The sequence below is a fragment of the Podarcis cretensis genome (genome assembly GCF_951804945.1).
Source record: "Podarcis cretensis genome assembly, chromosome: 2".
Taxonomy (NCBI): domain Eukaryota; kingdom Metazoa; phylum Chordata; class Lepidosauria; order Squamata; family Lacertidae; genus Podarcis; species Podarcis cretensis.
The window spans coordinates 121,710,318-121,730,166 of record NC_137171.1 but is presented as its reverse complement, the minus strand read 5'-3'; the positions used below and the strand labels follow the sequence as shown (position 1 = coordinate 121,730,166).

Sequence of the window (19,849 nt, the reverse complement as noted above, 5' to 3'; positions counted from 1 at the left end):
GCTTCCCTCCGTGAGGGAGCCTTTCCAGACCCGCTGAAAGAGGCGGTTATTAAACCGCTTCTTAAAAAACCATATTTAGATGCGGCCACGATGGCCAATTATCGCCCAGTCTCAAACCTTCCATTCTTGGGCAAGGTGATTGAGCGAGTGGTTGCTGAACAACTCCAGGCACGCCTGGAAGAAGCGGACCATTTGGATCCCTTCCAGTCGGGATTCAGGCCTCATCATGGGACTGAAACTGCCTTGGTCGCACTGGTTGTGGATCTCCGGCGGGCTAGGGACAAAGGTGAGAGCTGTTTCCTAGTTCTGCTGGATCTCTCAGCGGCGTTTGATACCATCGACCATAACATCCTTCTGGACCGTCTTGAGGGGCTGGGAGCTGGGGGCACTGTCATACAGTGGTTCCGCTCCTTCCTCCTGGGCCGTGTTCAGAAAGCTGTGGTGGGGGATGAGTGTTCAGACCCCTGGGCTCTCACTTGTGGGGTGCCTCAGGGTTCTGTCCTCTCCCCCATGCTTTTCAACATTTACATGCAGCCACTGGGAGAGATCATCAGGAGGTTTGGGCTGGGGGTTCATCAGTATGCAGATGATACCCAGCTCTACCTCTCTTTTAAATCAGAACCAGTGAAGGCGGTGAAGGTCCTGTGTGAGTGTCTGGAAGCGGTTGGAGGATGGATGGCGGCTAACAGATTGAGGTTGAATCCTGACAAGACAGAAGTACTGTTTTGGGGGGACAGGAGGCGGGCAGGTGTGGAGGATTCCCTGGTCCTGAATAGGGTAACTGTGCCCCTGAAGGACCAGGTGCGCAGCCTGGGAGTCATTTTGGACTCACAGCTGTCCATGGAGGCACAGGTCAAATCTGTATCCAGGGCAGCTGTTTACCAGCTCCATCTGGTACGCAGGCTGAGACCCTATCTGCCTGCGGACTGTCTCGCCAGAGTGGTGCATGCTCTGGTTATCTCCCGCTTGGACTACTGCAATGCACTCTACGTGGGGCTACCTTTGAAGGTGACCCGGAAACTACAACTAATCCAGAATGCGGCAGCTAGACTGGTGACTGGGAGCGGCCGCCAAGACCATATAACACCGGTCTTGAAAGACCTACATTGGCTCCCAGTACGTTTCCGAGCACATTTCAAAGTGTTGGTGCTGACCTTTAAAGCCCTAAACGGCCTCGGTCCAGTATATCTGAAGGAGCGTCTCCTCCCCCATCGTTCTGCCCGGACACTGAGGTCCAGCTCCGAGGGCCTTCTGGCGGTTCCCTCACTGCGAGAGGCCAAGTTACAGGGAACCAGGCAGAGGGCCTTCTCGGTAGTGGCGCCCGCCCTGTGGAACGCCCTCCCATCAGATGTCAAAGCGATAAGCAACTACCTGACATTCAGAAGACATCTGAAGGCAGCCCTGCTCAGGGAAGCTTTTAATAGGTGACATTTTAGTGTATTTTTCATCTTTGTTGGAAGCCGCCCAGAGTGGCTGGGGAAACCCAGCCAGATGGGCGGGGTACAAATAATAAATTATTATTATTATTATTATTATTATTATTATTATTATTATTATTATATACTGGGAGAAGAGGAAGCTGCCTCCTCCTGGGTCAGAACACTGGTCCAGGTAGCTCAGAGTTGTCTGCCCTGACTGGGATGGCTCATATATGCAGAAACGGGCCTAGCGAAGCCACTCCCTTGGAGCCGCCCCACAATCTGACCTTCTGGAGCCATGCACTGAACAGGTCTGACCTGGGTCTTGCTTCCTGGGCTCTGGGAGGCTTTGGAAAGATCTCCTGGGAACTCAGGAGAGCCCCACAAGATCCTGTGAGAACCTGCCAGAATCTGTTATGCAAGGCAGAGAGCTTCAAGGCTCTTTCGGTACTGGGAAAACCTTGCACAAAAAGAGCTCTCTGCCTTCTGCATATATAATTGGTGTGATTCCAGCATACAGTTGAAATCCTTCAAGTTAAATGCATTCCAGTTTTCTGCAATTTCCACCAGTTTTCCAGAGAGATGTAAAGTTAATTGACATGTAATATCCGAGATCCTTCTGGATCCCCTTTTGATAATCGGTGTTTAAATGGTTCAATGTTGCAATCTTTCAATGGTCTGAGCTGCCACCCACAGAGCGGGTTCCCCACTTGAGAAAGAAGGCCCCACAGGGATAGCAGGGGCAGGAGGGCAAATGCAACTTTGGGGTCAGGTCTCAACATGTGGCCCCACATCCCCTTTCCCCACACTTGCCCCTTCACGAGATCGAACACAGGAAGGGGGACAGAGCTCTGGCCACCAGGGGGCCTAATGAGTCTCCACAGCAGATCCCCATCAGAAGCAATCACAGTATTTTTCGCTCTATAAGACGCACCAGACCATAAGACGCATGTAGTTTTTGGAGGAGGAAAACAAGAAAAAAAATATTCTGAATCCCAGAAGCCAGAACAGCAAGATGGATCGCTGCACAGTGAAAGCAGTAATCCCTCTTGCTGTTCTGGCTTATGGGATAGCTGCGCAGTCTGTATTCATTCCATAAGATGCACACACAACACATTTCCCCTTACTGCTGCTGCTGCTTGCGTGAGTGTTGGGAGGACCGCTCCCTCTCCTGCCAACTCCATCCGGCCTAGGGGGCGGGGCCTGCACTCACTGCCACAGCATAAGAGGCCTGAGCAGCTACCGGCAGCAATGGACAAAATGGTTTTAAATGTTTTAATCGCTTTTAATTTGCAGCACTTTAAATGGTGGTTGTTGTTTTTTATAATATTATATTATTTCATTATTTTATTTTTGCTTGGGGTGGGATAAGCAGAGTCAGCACTATTGTTCCTTGCTTTGTTTTGTTTTGTTCTGTTTTGTTTTATTATTATTATTATTATTATTCTGTTAAATTATTATATAGTTTGTATTTTGCCTTTTAAGGGGAAGGGTCATGGCTGCCTGGGAGTGGGCCTCAGCCAATAGATTGGGTGGGGCAGGTTCCACAGGGGGAGATGTATTGGGACACCCGATCTCAGTGATCACGGGCAGGAGGAGGAGTTATGCTAAGACCAGACCATGTCATTACCGAGGAGGCAGGGTTAGTCGTTGTTTGAGGACTATCCCTGCCTCCAGGTCTGGTACTGACCGGAAGGATACAGTAATCAGCAAGGGAAACCCACATGACCTGAAAGTGTTGCTGTGCAATGCCAGGTCAATGATGAATAAAACCACTGCCATCCACGACCTGATTGTGGATGGAGGATTTGACCTGGCATGTGTGACAGAGACCTGGTTGGATAAGGCAGATGGGCCTGTCCTTGCCGCTGCTTGTCCACCAGGTTTCTCTTACGCACAGCAACCCAGGTCATGTGGGCGGGGAGGGGGGTTGCAGTGATTTTTAGGAAGTCATTAGTTTGCACCAGGCGTCCTATTGGGAAGACCCAATTTTCCAAGTGCATGTTCTGGAAGTTGGGCAATAGGGGCAGTACAGGATTCCTACTGGTGTACCGACCTCCCCGCTGCACCAAGGATTCCCTGCCCGAGCTGCTTCAGGTCGTGGCGGATGTTCTCCTGGAGACACCTAGCTTGGTTGTCCTAGGGGATTTTAACATCCATGCCGACACGACCTTACAAGGGGCCGCTCGGGACTTCGTGGAAAGCATGGCCTCCATGGGGCTGTCCCTGAATAAGTCTGGCCCAACTCATAGCCACGGACATGCCTTAGACTTGGTGTTTACCTCTACGGATGTTGGTGATCTGACATTAACTAAAAGCGAAACAAAAGAAGTGCCATGGTCAGATCACTTCCTGGTGCAACTGGACTTCTCCGCAACCCTTCCCCTCCGCAGGGAGGTGGGACCGATTCGGATGGTCCGCCCCCGCCACTTAATGGATCCAATTGGCTTCCAGAGAGTGGTAGGGGATGCTTTATCCCAAGTTGATGGCCTTTCAGCTGATTCCCTGGTGGCACGCTGGAATGCGGAGTTAACCAGGGCTATTGACTGTCTGGCTCTGAAGCGCCCTCTCCGATTGCATTAAGCCCGGACAGCCCCGTGGTTTTCCCCGGAGCTGAGGGTGATGAAACAATCGTTGAGACGGCTAGAGCGCCGGTGGCGGAAAACTCATTCTGAATCAGACCGGACACGGGTTAGAGCTCAACGTCGAGCCTACCAAGTGGCAATGGCGACGGCGAAGAGGGTCTTCTTCGCCGCCTCCATTGCATCTGCAGAAAACAGCAGCAGGAGACTTTTTCAGGTGGTTTGCAGTTTATCGGAACCACCTGTACCACCAGGGCCTGGTAGGGACCCCAAGATCTCCTGCAATGCTTTTGCAAAGTTTTTTGTAGATAAAATCGCTCAGATTCAGAAGGAGGTAGACTCCACAGTGGGAGCAGGGCCAGGGCGGGAGAGTGCTAGAGTTCTGTCTGGTCCTGTTATATGGGATCAATTCCAATCTGTTACCTCCGAGGATGTGGACAGGCTGCTTGGACGAGTGAAACCGACCACCTGTCTCCTTGATCCTTGCCCATCCTCGCTGATAAAAGCGAGCCGGGAAGGGCTGGGCGATGGGCTTTGCGGGGTGGTGAATGCTTCCCTCTGTGAGGGAGCCTTTCCAGACCCGCTGAAAGAGGCGGTCATTAAACCGCTTCTTAAAAAAACATCTTTAGACCCGGCCAATTTGGCCAACTATCGCCCAGTCTCAAATCTGCCATTCTTGGGCAAGGTGATTGAGCGGGTGGTTGCTGAACAACTCCAAGCACGCCTGGAGGAAACGGACCATTTGGATCCCCTCCAATCGGGATTCAGGCCTCACCATGGGACTGAAACTGCCTTGGTCGCGCTGGTTGATGATCTCCGGCGGGCTAGGGACAAAGGTGAGAGCTGTTTCCTAGTTCTGCTGGATCTCTCAGCGGCCTTTGACACCATCGACCATAACATCCTTCTGGACCGTCTAGAGGGGCTGGGAGCTGGGGGCACTGTTATACAGTGGTTTCGCTCCTTCCTCCTGGGCCGTGTTCAGACAGTGGTGGTGGGGGATGAGTGTTCAGACCCTTGGGCCCTCACTTGTGGGGTACCTCAGGGTTCCGTCCTCTCCCCCATGCTTTTTAACATCTATATGAAGCCGCTGGGAGAGATCATCAGGGGGTTTGGACTGGGTGTTCATCAGTATGCAGATGACACCCAGCTCTACCTCTCCTTTAAATCAGAACCAGTGAAGGCGGTGAAGGTCCTGTGTGAGTGCCTGGAGGCGGTTGGAGGTTGGATGGCGGCTAACAGATTGAGGTTGAATCCTGACAAGACAGAAGTACTGTTTTTGGGGGACAGGAGGCAGGCAGGTGTGGAGGATTCCCTGGTCCTGAATGGGGTAACTGTGCCCCTGAAGGACCAGGTGCGCAGCCTGGGAGTCATTTTGGACTCACAGCTGTCCATGGAGGCGCAGGTTAACTCTGTGTCCAGGGCAGCTGTCTACCAGCTCCACCTGGTACGCAGGCTAAGACCCTACCTCCCCGCGGACTGTCTTGCCAGAGTGGTGCATGCTCTGGTTATCTCACGCTTGGACTACTGCAACACGCTCTACGTGGGGCTACCTTTGAAGGTGACCCGGAAACTGCAATTAATCCAGAATGCGGCAGCTAGACTGGTGACTGGGAGTGGCCGCCGGGACCACATAACACCGGTTCTGAGAGATCTGCACTGGCTCCCAGTACGTTTCCAAGCACGATTCAAAGTGTTGGTGCTGACCTTTAAAGCCCTAAACGGCCTCGGTCCTGTATACCTGAAGGAGCATCTCCACCCCCATCGTTCAGCCCGGACACTGAGATCCAGCGCCGAGGGCCTTCTGGCGGTTCCCTCATTGCGAGAAGTGAGGCTACAGGGAACCAGACAGAGGGCCTTCTCGGTAGTGGCGCCCACCCTGTGGAACGCCCTCCCATCAGATGTCAAAGAGATAAAGAATTACCTGACATTCAGAAGACATCTTAAGGCAGCCCTGTTCAGGGAAGTTTTTAATATGTAATGCTGTACTGTTTTTAACACTGATTGGGAGCCGCCCAGAGTGGCTGGGGAAACTCAGCCAGATGGGCGGGGTATAAATAATAAATTATTATTATTATTACTTTTTAGGAGGTAAAAATTACGTCTTATAGAGCAAAAAATACAGTAACTTTTGTTGACGTTTATCAGCATATTTTGCTGTTTCTGCTCACTCCCCACACTCCTTAACCCTCTTCCCAAGTCACAGTGAATGTGTACCAAGGGGGCTGTGTGCCTCCTTTAGGCATGAGGAAAGAGCCAAGGCTCCATGGTACTTCTGTTAGGGTGTGAAACCTAAGACGCTGGCAAGTTAGCAATGTCATGTGACTTTAAGTAGTCAAGCTCGTTAAGTTGTTAAGTTGCTCATTATATAAAGAGTGTTTGTTTTCTCTGCCTGGGGGGCGTGAAGCAAAAATGTCTGAAAGCTCCGGAGGTGTTTCTGTTATCTTTCTGCAATAAACCTGTCTTTGGAAAGACAGGCTTCCCTGTGTCGTTATTTCTTTGCTGCTGAGACTCTGGAGCTTGTACTGCAACAAGAATCTCTGCACTGGACTTAATCAATGCTCTGCAAAGAGAACTGTTGCTGGTTGCGCAGTGGAAGCGTTTACTGGACCAGTACACCGACTCTCTTAGGTTATGGATCCTTCTACGTTTCTACAGCTGTATTGCATGCAGAGAAAGTGAAAGCAGCTTTCGGATGAGAGAAGACCGGCTTGGTCGTAAATCCAGCTCTTAAAGGAACTGAGAGGCTGCAGAAAGTTGTGAGAGCTGCGTAAGTGAAGATTTACAGCTTCATTAGCTGCAAAAGGCTAGCTTGACCTCCCGTTGTGTTTTTGTTTTGTTAATAAAAACAGAGGACGGTGGTAGGTTGCTAGTGAAGAGACGGAGGGGGAAAAAAAGTTTAAAAGGCTTCAGAGGAGGCTGGAGGCGTCTGAAAAGTGAGTAAAACAAATCCCAAGGGGAAAGAGAAGCAAGGGCACACAGAGGGAGTAGCAGCCGACCCCAAGAATGGCAGTGGAAAATTTCCAGGTTCCCTTTACAAAGTTGAACTCTGCTAATTACGTGCAGTGGTCTAAGAGGGCTCAAGTCTGGTTGGAAGCCAAAGAAGTGTGGGCTGACTATGTCCAGAGGCGAAAGCCATTTGTGGCTGTTGCAGCAGATGCCACAGCAGAGCAACAGGCTGCTGCACATGCTCAGAACAGGGAACATGATAAAATGGACACTAAAGCTAGATGCATGTTGATGGTATCAATAGACGATTCCCAATTACCTCATGTGGAAAATTTAAGGTCTGCATTTGAAATTTGGGAAGCTCTTAGGCGAATTCACCATAGAGCCACGCCCGGAGAGAAGGTGAACATTATACGTGCTTTGTATGAGTTGAAACTGAAGCCAGGGGATAGTGTGGTTGAACACACATCACAGATGACTGAGTATTTCAACCGACTGTCATCTCTAAGTGTGAATTTTCCTGAAAATATTAAAGTTTATACTCTGCTTAGTAGTCTGCATGCAGGGTTTGAAAACTTAGTACTAACTTTACAAGTTTTGCCAGAGGACCAGCTGAATATGAATTATGTGACTGGTAGATTGTGTGAGCAAGAATATCAACATCATCGAAAACGTATTGATAATTCAAATACCCCAAGGGTTGGATGTTCAGATAATTCCCAGCGTGGGAGAACTAGCAGGCAGAGCTGTAAGGAAGCCTCACAAGTGTTTGCTATGGCCAGCAAGTCATGTTTTCGATGTGGCAGCAGGTTTCATTTGATAGCAAAGTGTCCAGAAAAGCAACAGGAATTTCAACAGTCCAAGGTCAGTTTCCGGAGCTACAGGGGAAGACGAAGTGAGAACTACAAGAATCAACGATCCAGAGGGGGAGCAGGTGCTGATAAGGGACTATCTGCAATGGCAGCACAACAGAGTCCTAAAAGGAGCCAACAAACCTTGAAGTGGATAATTGACAGTGGAGCAAGTCAGTTTAGTTCCACCGACATCTAGTGGCAGCTTGATGAACTGCAGGACATCCAGTTGCAAAAACTGTGACTATAGCAGACAATAGTAAACGAGAAATGAACCTTAAAGGCACAATTTATGTTAATTGTTTGCAAACTAACCTTCCTGTTTTCGTTCTTCCAGGAATGAAGAATGGACTTTTGAGTGTGTCATGCCTGGTAAAAAGTGGTTTTAAGGTTGAGTTTGAAAATGATGTGTGCACCATTTCGAAACAGGGGAAGGAGCTAGTTAAAATTCCCTGTGAGGATGGGCTTTTTGTTTTGGATGAAGAGCAGTTAGCAGCAGGTAGATGTTCAACAGGTGAAGCGCAAGCTAAGTGTGTAAATAAGGCTCCTCATACAGGTTGTGCACATCTACTACACAGAAGGTTAGCTCATATATGCTTTAAGTATGTAAGCAAGATGCCAGAATTAGCTGAGGAGTGTAACATTAAACCCTGTCCAAATTTTCTGGATTGTTGTGCTTGTAAACATGCTAAGGTTAAGACATGTAACTATCCTAGATCTGATAGAGTAAGCAAGAAACCCTTTGAACTTGTGCACACAGACGTGTGTGGCCCTATGCCAGTCAAATCACTTGGAGGTGCGAGATTTATGCAAATTTTGGTGGATGATTTTTCAAGGGCTAGTTGGGTTTTCTTTCTGAAAGAAAAATCACAAGCAGCTTCCATCCTGATGGATTGGATTGAAGAAGTCGAATGTAAATTTGACACCAGGGTGCGTAAAATACAATCAGATCGTGGTGGGGAATATGTGAACCACACGCTGGAGACGTGGTTAAAAAGGAAAGGTATAGTTCATAGACTTACCAATCCCTATTCACCACAGGAGAATGCAGTTGCCGAAAGAAAATTTCGAACAGTACAGGAAGCCATTGCTGCTTTGCTGTTTGATTCTGGACTTCCACAGCGGTTTTGGGCTGAGGCTGCACTGTATGTGAATTATACTTTTAACAGAGTGTACAATAGCACAGTAGGCAACACTCCTTACTTCATGTTATTTGGAAAAAAAAACAAAAATTGATCATCTAAGAGTTTTTGGATGTCGTGCTTATGTGCTGGTGCCTAGGGCACAACGTAGGAAAGGCGATCCTAGATCTAAAGAAATGCTTTTCTGTGGTTATCAAGCAAACACAAAAGGTTGGAGATTTGTGAATGTAGAAGGCAATCAGACAAAAATCACAATCAGCAGAAGTGCGGAATTTTGTGAACAGGATGGTTGGAATAAAATTCATGGAAATCCTGACATACTATTTGATGTGGTGAACAGTAACAATGAAACTCAGGCCCCAGGGCAGGTATTAGTTCCAGAACAGGCTGAGGAATTTGAGTCTGAGGATGAGGGTGAGAAATCGTCTAGTTCACCCAAGTCTGTAAAGTCAGAATCTTCTAGCTCTAAAAGTTCACCCGTACAGCAAGAGAGACGTGTAAAGTCAGAATCAGAAAGTTCTTCAACTACTAGTGACAAACAGGTGACGACTAGTGATTCTGGGTCAGAGGGGGAAACTGAAGGAACATCGCAGGAACTGTTAAGGCATTCCAAGCATGCCAACAAAGGTATACCTCCTGAAAGGTACCAAGCTATTAGTGTTTGGGCTGGTTTGGCAAATTGCGAACCTGAGAGTTTTGAGGAGGTTGAGCAATTACCCCAGGAGGAGGCCAGTTGGTGGCGTGAGGCCATGCAAAAAGAGTTGAATTCTATGAAAGAACTGGGTGTGTTTTCCATCACCAAACTGCCAGAAGGTACCAAGGCAGTAAGTTGTAGGTGGGTGTACAGGATAAAGACAACAGCGATGGGGAAACCAGAGTACAAAGCAAGGCTTGTAGCTCGAGGTTTTACGCAAAGAGAGGGGTTACATTATTCCGAAGTCTATGCACCCACTTCAAGGAGTGAAACCCTTCGGGCACTATTAGCAGTTGCTGCTCAGAAAGGGTTCAAAGTGAATCAATTTGATGTCTCTACAGCTTATCTTCATTCAGACTTGGCAGAAGAGCTCTATATGGAGCTACCGCCAGGATTGAAAGTTGGTAAATCAAATCAGGTATGGAAACTACATAAATCTATTTATGGACTCAAGCTGCTCATAATTGGAATGAGTGTTTGAATGACGTTTTGGTAGGCATTGGTTTTAGCAGGAGCAAGGCTGACAATTGCTTATATTTCAGAGGTTCAGGAGATGCCCAAGAATCTTTGCTTGTTTATGTAGATGACCTGATCTATACTTCAAAGACACAAGAACAAGTAAAAAAACTAGCCAAAGAGTTAAATAAACACTTCAAAGTTAAGAATCTTGGAGATGTAAAGGTCTATCTTGGTGTTCAGATAGATAGGACCAAAAATGGCAGTTTTCTACTGAATCAAAAAGGCAAGATATTGCAAATGTTGAAAAAGTTTGGCATGACGGAGTGTGCAGGTGTTAGAACACCAATGGAAATGGGTTTTATAAAAGACAATGAGTTCAAGGATAGTGCTGAATTCAAGCGTGCTGAAATCTTTCAGTCAGCACTGGGAAGCTTACTTCATCTTTCGCAATGGAGTAGACCAGACATTGCTTACGCTGTTAACTTACTCAGCAGAGAAGCTTCAAAACCTAGTGTAAATGCATGGAAAGGAATTCAAAGAGTGTTAAGATATTTACAATACACCAAAGATTTTTGCCTTGAATTATCTTCTGAAGGACAAGCACAGATTACTTGTGCGCAGATAGTGATTGGGCAAATTCAAAGGATAGAAAATCAGTGTCTGGCTGTGTAATAAAATTTGGTAACTCTCTGGGTGGAGATCCAAGAAACAGAACCTGATTGCTTTGTCGTCAACAGAAGCTGAGTTCTGTGCCTTATCTGAGTTATGTAGAGATTTAGAATTTTACAAATGCTTGGCACAAGAGATGTATGAAAAGGCCATCACTCCAATCACTGTATGGGGTGATAATCAACCGTGTCTTAAGTTAGCACAAAATGGGCAGTTTAAAGGTCGTACAAAACATTTGGATATCCGCTTTCAAAATGTTTGTCAAACGGTAAAAGCAGGAATTGTTAAATTAAATTACTGTCCCAGTCATGAAAATCAAGCTGATGGTTTTACAAAACCGCTTGGGTTTCAGCGGCATGAAAACTTTTGTGAAGAAATGGGTCTGAAGTAATTTTGTTTTTGTATTGCCAGCGAGAGGGGGTTATAGGGTGTGAAACCTAAGACGCTGGCAAGTTAGCAATGTCATGTGACTTTAAGTAGTCAAGCTCGTTAAGTTGTTAAGTTGCTCATTATATAAAGAGTGTTTGTTTTCTCTGCCTGGGGGGCGTGAAGCAAAAATGTCTGAAAGCTCCGGAGGTGTTTCTGTTATCTTTCTGCAATAAACCTGTCTTTGGAAAGACAGGCTTCCCTGTGTCGTTATTTCTTTGCTGCTGAGACTCTGAAGCTTGTACTGCAACAAGAATCTCTGCACTGGACTTAATCAATGCTCTGCAAAGAGAACTGTTGCTGGTTGCGCAGCGGAAGCGTTTACTGGACCAGTACACAAACTCTCTTAACTTCTCTAGGGCCACCGCTGTACAGGGTACAGGATGAGCCCCACAGAGAGGGCCCCCCAAGACAGCTGCAGCCCCTTAATTCCCACCCTGGGCTCCTTTGGGAGGAAGGTGAGGATATAAACTCCATTTTAAAAGATGACTGTCAGTACCAAGAAAGGCCTCACAGATTTGGGCGTAAAGATGAGGCCTTCCTTCCAACACCTGTCCCATTCTCTGCCTAGAGATTATCCGAGACCCACAGAAACAGCTCACAAAGACTTGGGGAGGGAGGGAGCTGATCATAAAATCTGTGTGGGGCATTTCCCTGGCGGAAGGTAGAGGGGCACAGTGCTAAAGGGGGAAGAGGAGGCTATTCCTGTTTTGCCTCAGGTAGCAGAAATGGGACGTATAATTATTATTATATATTGAATTTATATACCTCCCTATACCCGGAGGTCTCAGGGCGGTTCACAGAGCAAAATCAAAATACAAAACCACAAAATATTCAATAATAAAAAAGCCAACATGTCCCCTCCCCCAAACCCCACACTTTTAAAAGGATGTCAGTCAAATCAACCAGAGGTCTGGTTAAAAAGGAATGTTTGTGCCTGACTTATTCAAAAGGTGTATAATGAAGGTGCCAGGCACACTTCCCAGGGGAGAGCCTTCCAGACGGGGAGCCACTGCAGAGAAGGCCCTGTTCTCGCATTGCTCTAGAGGAGGCGGCACAGGAAGCAGGGCCTCAGAAGATCATCTCAGGGTCCGGGTAGGTTCATATAGAAAGAGGTGGTCCTTGAGGACCCTGTGGAAATTGTGTTGAATGCACTTTGGACAACTTCACCCTTAAGGAGGAAGAAGCCCGCTTGAGTTTGGCCAGTGACTCATCTCAAAACAACTAGGAAATAAAAACCATAGACAGGACTCTGAGGGTCCAGCCCCCCTGCGATGCTGGCATCTCGACTGCAGAATCATGGCAGATGGCCATACAACCTCTGCTAACAAATCTCCGAGGAAGGAGAATCTACCACCTGCTGAGGGAGATCCACTGTGGAAAACAAAGTTCAAGGAAGCGTAAACCTGCAAGATGAGTTTGCTTGAATTACATACGCCGTGATGGTGTGTCGACTCTGCTACCTCCTCTGGCTCGGTTTCCTTTCAGGCCAGATCAAATGGGACCCACGTCTAAGACCCTCCCCTCCCAGGGCAGGGGCTCCCCCCACTTCAGACCACAAGAGCTCAGAGCAAGGCTGCCTCTGGTTGTGGCATCTGGCTAAACAACACAGCAGTTCTGCTCAGTGGTTGGGAGACAAAGAGCCACAAAATGAGGAGGAATCTGATGGAACCAGGGGTCTCCACCACCCTTTGGCCAGCTCTGTAGCACAGTGAGGGGGCAGCCTCCCCCATATGGAGAGGGTTCAAGAGAGAAATAACAGGTCTTGCTCTTTAGTTCTTAAAGCTTTTAAGTTACATTGAGAATTTTTATGCAACAAGCAACTTTTAAACTAAAGATAGTAATATATTCATACCATTTTCCATTAGAGAAACACTTACAATAAAGATTCAGGTAGCTAGCCATGTTGGTCTGACGCAGTCGAAATTAAAAAATTGTCTAGTAGCACCTTAGTGACCAACTAAGTTTGTTCTGGGTAGAAGCTTTCGTGTGCATGCACACTTCTTCAGATACACAGTGTTCAAAACGCAGTGAAAGGGGCTGTACAGAAACGGAACAGAGGAGCCCCTGCATAATTTGCAAAATCTACATTTTTGACAGGCAACAGGAAGGGGTTTTTTTTGGGGGGGGGGGAGTCAGAACTGTAAAGCAGGAGAACCTGATTATGAATGTGGCTGTGAAAGGGATTTCCTGAACAAAACAACACTGGGAATTGCGGGTGGGGACCCCTTATTCAGACGTTCCCCCCCCATGAAGTCAGCTCTACACGCGTCCACCTCCCACCCCCAGGCTGGTCTCCTGAGTTTTTAGCGGAGTTTTCAGAGCGGCTGAGGGTTAGAAGAGGGAAGGTAAAAAATAGAAAAGGAAAGACCTGTACTCTCTCTCTCTCTCTGTCTGTCTGTCTGTCTCTCTCTCTCTCACACACACACACACACAAACCAGAGTCACCCCGAAGCTGCGGGGGCGGGACAGGCGAGTCCCTTTCCCCCCCATGAATCCTGCCAACACCTTCCAGCTTTGCCTTGTTCTTCCCTTGAGCCCCGAGCCCAGGAGGGAAGCGGCCCCTGCCCCGGGCGGCATACAAAACAAGCCCCAAGTCGGGGAAAGAGATATCTGGGAAGGGATCCGGCTCCGCTTCGGACAAGAAACTCCGCGATCGCCCTTTCAGTGCCCACGAAATGCAATTCTCAAAGTCTCATGTGTCCTGTCGTCCGTCCCCCCCCCCCCCCCGAGCTTAGTGCAAATGATTTTCTCCCCCCGCCCCAGAGCCCAGTCCTCACCTGCGCAGTCCAGGAGCAGCAGCAGCAGGGGGGCAGCCGCCCCCAGGATCAGGGGGGGCCAGCGGAGGAGGAGGAGGAGGACCCCCATCTCCCCCCAAAACTAAGCTCCTTTTCCTCCTCTTACTCCAGCGACGTCCTTCTCCTTCCGACTCCGAGACCCGCTCTCCGCCCCGCCCGCGGAACCAGCAGCAGAGCGAGCCGGGATTGGCCGAGGGGAAAAGATTCCGCCAATCGGAAATCTGCGCGCAGGTTGCGGCACCGGTCGCCAGGCAGAACTCGAGGCGCAAGTTTGGGAGCGAGGCTGGAGAGGGAAAGAGAAAGTGACTGCAGCTCCTCGCTGGGAATCGCCGCCTCCCTCCCCCCCTCCCTCCCCTTCCCCCTCTCAGCTCTTCCTGTCCTGCCCTGCAGGGAGGGCGGAGGGGGGTGGCCGGGGGGGGGGACCGCAGGTTCAGTCCCCGCATCTCCAGGGGGGTCTGGGAATCGCCCCCCTCTCTAAACTGGGGGGAGGGGCTGTGAGATCCGGAGCGAGGCGGACTCGTGGCTGAGTCAGTGCAGGGCAGCCTCCTGGGTCCTGTTTTTAAGAAGCCCTTGCATGGCTTCAAAGATGGCTCCCTTCTTCCTCCACTCTCAGAGACAGTAAATGCATTCGCATCCCACTCGCTGGGTGTCCCTCCCGTCCTCCCTGCATGATTCCTTACTGGGACATCTGGGTGGCCACTGGGAGACCGCCATGCTGGACTCGATGGGCCCCTTTGGGGTGATCCAGCAGCCCGGCTCTTCTCCTGCGTCCCTCTATCTAGTGGCAGGGGGTTCCAACGGTTCACTGTGTGCCTTGTAAAGAAATGCTCAGTGTTGCAACTTGGCCTGAACCTCAGGGTTGAAGTCAAAACAGAGAGAGTATGACCACACAGAGAAGCGCAGCAGGTGCTGGGAGACTGACAAACACGTTTGCTATCAGCACATGGTCAGGCCAGAGCCCACCAGCATGCCAGAATTTCCTTTCCCCGTGTGCTTTTTAAAGGGGCATTTTATATCTCCACATATCTCTGCTTCCTTCTCTCGGCATACTGGCCCCAACATGAGTTTCTCTCCCCCTGCCTGGGACCCTCTAAGTCCGCAGGCCCAGGGGAGTTGGGGGTCAGGGAGGCCCCCTTTGCCCAGCCAGCAAGACCCAGGGGCTGCCCAGCCTCTTCTGGAAGGCCCTGAGCCAAGGCTGGGTGCTTGGCCCAGAGAGTGCTTGGCCCACATCCCACTGCCAGAAGCCTGAACGCTTGAAACCTGAGCTAAGCATGGGACACACGCAGAAGCTGCTGCCTTTTCCAAGAAATCAGGAGAGAGACAAGTAGTGGCCGCTCCTTGCCCAGCTAAAAGGAAGATTTGATTTAATGGGGGCGGGGGACTGTGAAGTCGGAAGGTAAAGAATTATTGGGGAGTTCTCTTTTTCCCAAGCTGCATGATCTCTATCATCCCTATTTCCCCTTGCCTGATGCCAAAATATTATTGTGAGTTTGGGGGGTGGGGTTAGGCTGCAGGATGCCTGAGTCCCTTCTATTTCCTGGATCCAGCCAAGGTTGAAATCTAATGGAGGGGTCCATTGTTGAACTATCTTGGTGAGATGATGGCCATAGATGTCACCTAAGCACCCTCACTAGTATAACCAAAGAAGTTGCTCTCACCCCCAAACTGCCTGGTAGTTAGAAAGTCAAAAAGTTTCACCGTTGTGAGTGAGCTGAGCTGAGAAGAGGCTGCAGGTGGAGAAGCTGTTTCAGTGCCAGGCTTGATTTCTGTTGGATGCCAAGGCGGTGACTCTGGGACTCTGCAGGGTGAATGCTGTGAGCCCCTCCATCGAAGACTCAGGTGGTCTATAGATGCAAATAAACCCCACACCCTTTAGACACCGCCATCTCTTCCGTCCCTCCTTCTAAAGAAACCCAACTCTCTGTGTAAATGCCTGGATCCCCTGAAATCTTGCCCCTCTCGGAGACTGGGATGCTGTGTGACAATATATTCAAAGCATCTGTTATGTAGTGAAGTTTCCCCCTGGGCCAGCAGGGGGATACTGTATATAGTTTTCACTCAGGTCTGTAGATAGTTTTCCCTCAGGTCCACATCAGTTATTTTAGGCGGGAACTCTGGGCTGTTGTTGTTACAATGTTGACAGCCAGCTGCCTATAAAAGCAGGCCGGCTGAGCTGTTTGCAGGCAATTCTATTCCAGCTTACAAGAATAAAGAGCTACTTGGAGAAATCGCTGTGTCGTCTGCTATGTCAACCCACAACTTAACAGCATCTATGATGAAAACAGCCCCCATAATCATTTGCAGAAAGGGAGAGACTGGGGGACAGATGGACCAGCGTCTAGAGTCAGTGATGGGCTGGATGAGGGTCAAGAAACTGAACCTCCCTCCCCAAACAAGGCGCAAATGCTGCTCAGGGAGATGCCATTCGCCCCGTCCTAAACATCGACAAACGTGACAATTCACATTTCGTTCTGTTGCTGCAGAATATCTCTTGGATGGCTTTAAAAGAGGTTGAGTCTAATTCATGGAGGAGGAGGAGAGGGCTATGGATGCCCCCCAGCCAAGATGGCTCCGCTCTTGCTCCCCCTTTGGAGGCAGCCATGCTTCTGTATCCCCATTTCTGGAAGCCCCAGGAGGAGGGCAGAGTGGGGCTCTGGCGCCCAGGGCCTGTTTTGGGGCTTCCCAGAAGAGGAGGCATCATCCAATCGGCCATTGTGAGGATGGGATGCTGCACTTGAGGGGCCTTTGGCCGGATCCAGCACCCAGGCTCTTCTTCATGTTTCCCCAGTTAAAGTGACTCTCTCAGAGTCCGTCTCTTCTTGGCCATTATTCACAGCAACAATTTGTGGTTGCAAGATGAGTCCCTGTGAAGAAGGAGGCTGGCTGTTTTGAGGGGGGGGGGCTCTCCAGGACCCACTTTTGGGACTCAATGGGCTCAGTCACCTCAGGGACGTCTTAGGCTTCACTTTTCACCTGCTCCATCTAGTTTTTCCTGGACAGGGATAGTCTGCCCACAAGGATCCATGTTCTGCTCACCTCCTGACAGGATTATTGCAATATATGCTGTTTTCCCCAATACAGTAGGGAGGCTTCAGCTGCTACAAGATAAACCTGACAGGATTTTCACTGCCACAGCTCATTTAGGGCCAAATCTCACCAGGGCCAAAAGACCCTCTGCCTCTTTGTCTGGTTCTGAGTTCAGTTCAAAGGGCTAGTCTTGTTTTAGAAAGTCCTCGGTGGCTTGAGGCTCCTTCTGCTCCCCTGGTCTCCTCTGTGGAGACTTTTCTCCCTCTCCTTTCTCTTATTTATGGAGGTGGAGTGGGCGACAACAATTAACGGCCAGGAGGAAAATATTTTGCTCTTCACAGACTTTAAAGAATTTTTCAGGACTTTAGACATTGCTGGATAGCTTTTTTATGTGGCTTTAAACCACCCTTGAATCAAGTTAGGGAGTAGGTGGCATGAAGATGAACAAATAACAAAGCAGCTGCTTGAGGCAGCCCCTTCGGGAAGGAGGAGGCAGCCATTTCCCTCCGTTTCTGCTTCACTGCCAGCCCTCCACAAAATGGCTTCCGTCCCCGACCAGCAGGCCGGGTGGGGCTGCCTCAGCCTCCCGCTTCCCTCCCTGCGGAGGAGACCTTTGGTGCAAGGGAGAGCAGCCAAGCAAGGCAGAAACCGAAAGCCACAGCAGCCCACAGATAATGTTGCCTGACTGGGAGATCGGCAGGCAGAAATGTCGCTCAGGGGAAGACGTTTCCTTTCTCCCCACAATGTCCCTCAGCGCCCACATGGGGAGACCTTTGGCATTTGTCCCTCTTGGCCTGGCCTGGGCCCCCTCCAGCCTCGGAAAGAGCCGTCTCCCTCAGCATGCAGAACAAAACCCTGAGCCTCCACAGCTCTCTGCCTCAAGGCCAAGCGGCCAGGACTCCTGGGTCCCCTCTGGAAGGTGACTGGGCAGGAGCCAGGACTCCTGGGTCCCCTTTGGGAAGAGACTCGGCAGGAGCCAGGACTCCTGGGTCCCCTTTGGGAGGAGACTCGGCAGGAGCCAGGACTCCTGGGTCCCCTTTGGGAGGAGACCCGGCAGGAGCCAGGACTCCTGGGTCCCCTTTGGGAGGAGACTGGGCAGGAGCCAGGACTCCTGGGTCCCCTTTGGGAGGAGACCCGGCAGGAGCCAGGACTCCTGGGTCCCCTTTGGGAGGAGACCCGGCAGGAGCCAGGACTCCTGGGTCCCCTTTGGGAGGAGACTCGGCAGGAGCCAGGACTCCTGGGTCCCCTTTGGGAGGAGACCCGGCAGGAGCCAGGACTCCTGGGTCCCCTTTCTGGCAGGCAAAAGGCATCTTCCTCTCTAGCTGACTCTACCTTCAAAAATGAGTATTTCTATCCAGGCGGTATTCATGTTCTCCTCATAACGGCCCTGGGAGGACCAAGGTCTCTGAGGGAGCTTCATGGCTGTGTGGGGATTTGAACCCAGGACTCCCAGGCTCCCATAGCCCAGTCAAACCACAGCCCCACACTGGATCCTTGTAGGCTTCTCCACCTCTCAAGACCAGGCCTGCAGGGACATCTCTCCTGACATTATTTTTGTCCCCTTCTTGGTATTGTGTGGAAACAGAATATGGAGTCTAACAAATAGATGAGGGCATAAAAACGTCCTTGGTGTGGTTCTCTGTTCCAAGCTGGATTGTTTCCCAGGGAACTTTGTCCCCTTCTGCCTCCCTCAGCAACCTCTGAGTCAGGTTGGAAAGTCCCAGGCCAATTCCCAGAACAAGGTCTTTTTATTTTTAATGTTTGTTTTCATTTTTACTTATAAGATGAATGGCTGAGGGTGCAGGAAACAGTCTTTGGCAAGTTACAATAATCTAAAATTTCGTTTGTATGCCAACCTAGCAAAGGAATTTCAAGTGACTGCATCTCAGGCTGCTTGACTGACATTTCTCACAGGAATTGAAGAATGGAGGCCGATTTCGCTGAGAAAGTCCTCATCCTTCATTAACACTGGTGTTTGTGTGTGTTTGTTTCCTGCTCTCCCTCTCTCTCTGCCACAAAACACCCTGATCCATTTCTCCACAGTCCCTAGTTGTCTTTTCTCGCTTCCCCCTTTTTGCGATCCTCCGCTGCCCCCTGCCGGCTGCTTTCTTCCCCAGCTGAAGTGGAAATCAGGTGATTTCTAGGAAATCCTTCAAGGGACCAGTTGAAGCAAGTCACGGGTTGCAAAAAAATGGTCAAGGTTCCCACATATGTCACAGCTTTGGAATTGGTGCAAGTGGGTGTATGCCTACCTATCGTGTGGAAAAGCGGAAATATATAAAACTTTTACAAATCACGTAATCAGAAAAAAACCTATTTAGAGTATGGGGAAAGTATAAATACTTATTAGAAAGGAAAACACCACTGTGGATATCCCCAGTGGAAGCTACAACCAGGAAAAGAATAAATATGGATAAGCAGTGGTTACCTTACAGTGAAATTTTAGATCTTACAGGACAGGAACGAAAACTGAGAAATCTCGAGGAATTAAGAAATCTGGTTACCAGTTACTACAGGTACATTACATTAATGAATTGTTTAAGATAGATAGTAAAAATGGCTTTGCAGAACAAAAGTCTCAGTTTACCGAAGATCTTTTAGATACAAATGTAAAAGTATTATCAAATATGTACAAACTTCTGTTGGAGTGGGAAACGAAAGAGGAATTTGTGAAATTTAGCAGGATTAAGTGGGCACAGGATGTGGGTCACAATATCGATCATGATTTATGGGGAAAGTTGTGGAAAATAAATATGAATTTTCCGGCAAGTTATGCGATAAAAAATTGTATGATGAAAATGGCCCACAGATGGTATTTAACACCCACCAGATTGGCA

At 49.2% G+C, this 19,849-nt stretch overlaps 2 protein-coding genes across 3 annotated transcripts in view; one reads left to right on the top strand and one right to left on the bottom strand.

Moving 5' to 3' along the window:
- Positions 1-14,119, bottom strand: part of LOC307208853 (major histocompatibility complex class I-related gene protein-like) — a 36,446-nt gene extending 22,327 nt beyond the window's left edge. For both annotated transcript variants that reach the window (XM_079963856.1, XM_079963855.1), the window contains exon 1: positions 13,968-14,119. In XM_079963856.1, coding sequence (XP_079819982.1) covers positions 13,968-14,055 — 88 coding nt within the window. In that variant the 5' untranslated portion in view covers positions 14,056-14,119. The remainder of the gene's footprint in view (positions 1-13,967) is intronic.
- The window catches only part of LOC307207888 (antigen peptide transporter 2-like), a 91,239-nt gene that overhangs the window by 41,641 nt on the left and 29,749 nt on the right, over positions 1-19,849 (top strand). The gene's annotated exons all lie outside the window — the stretch shown is intronic.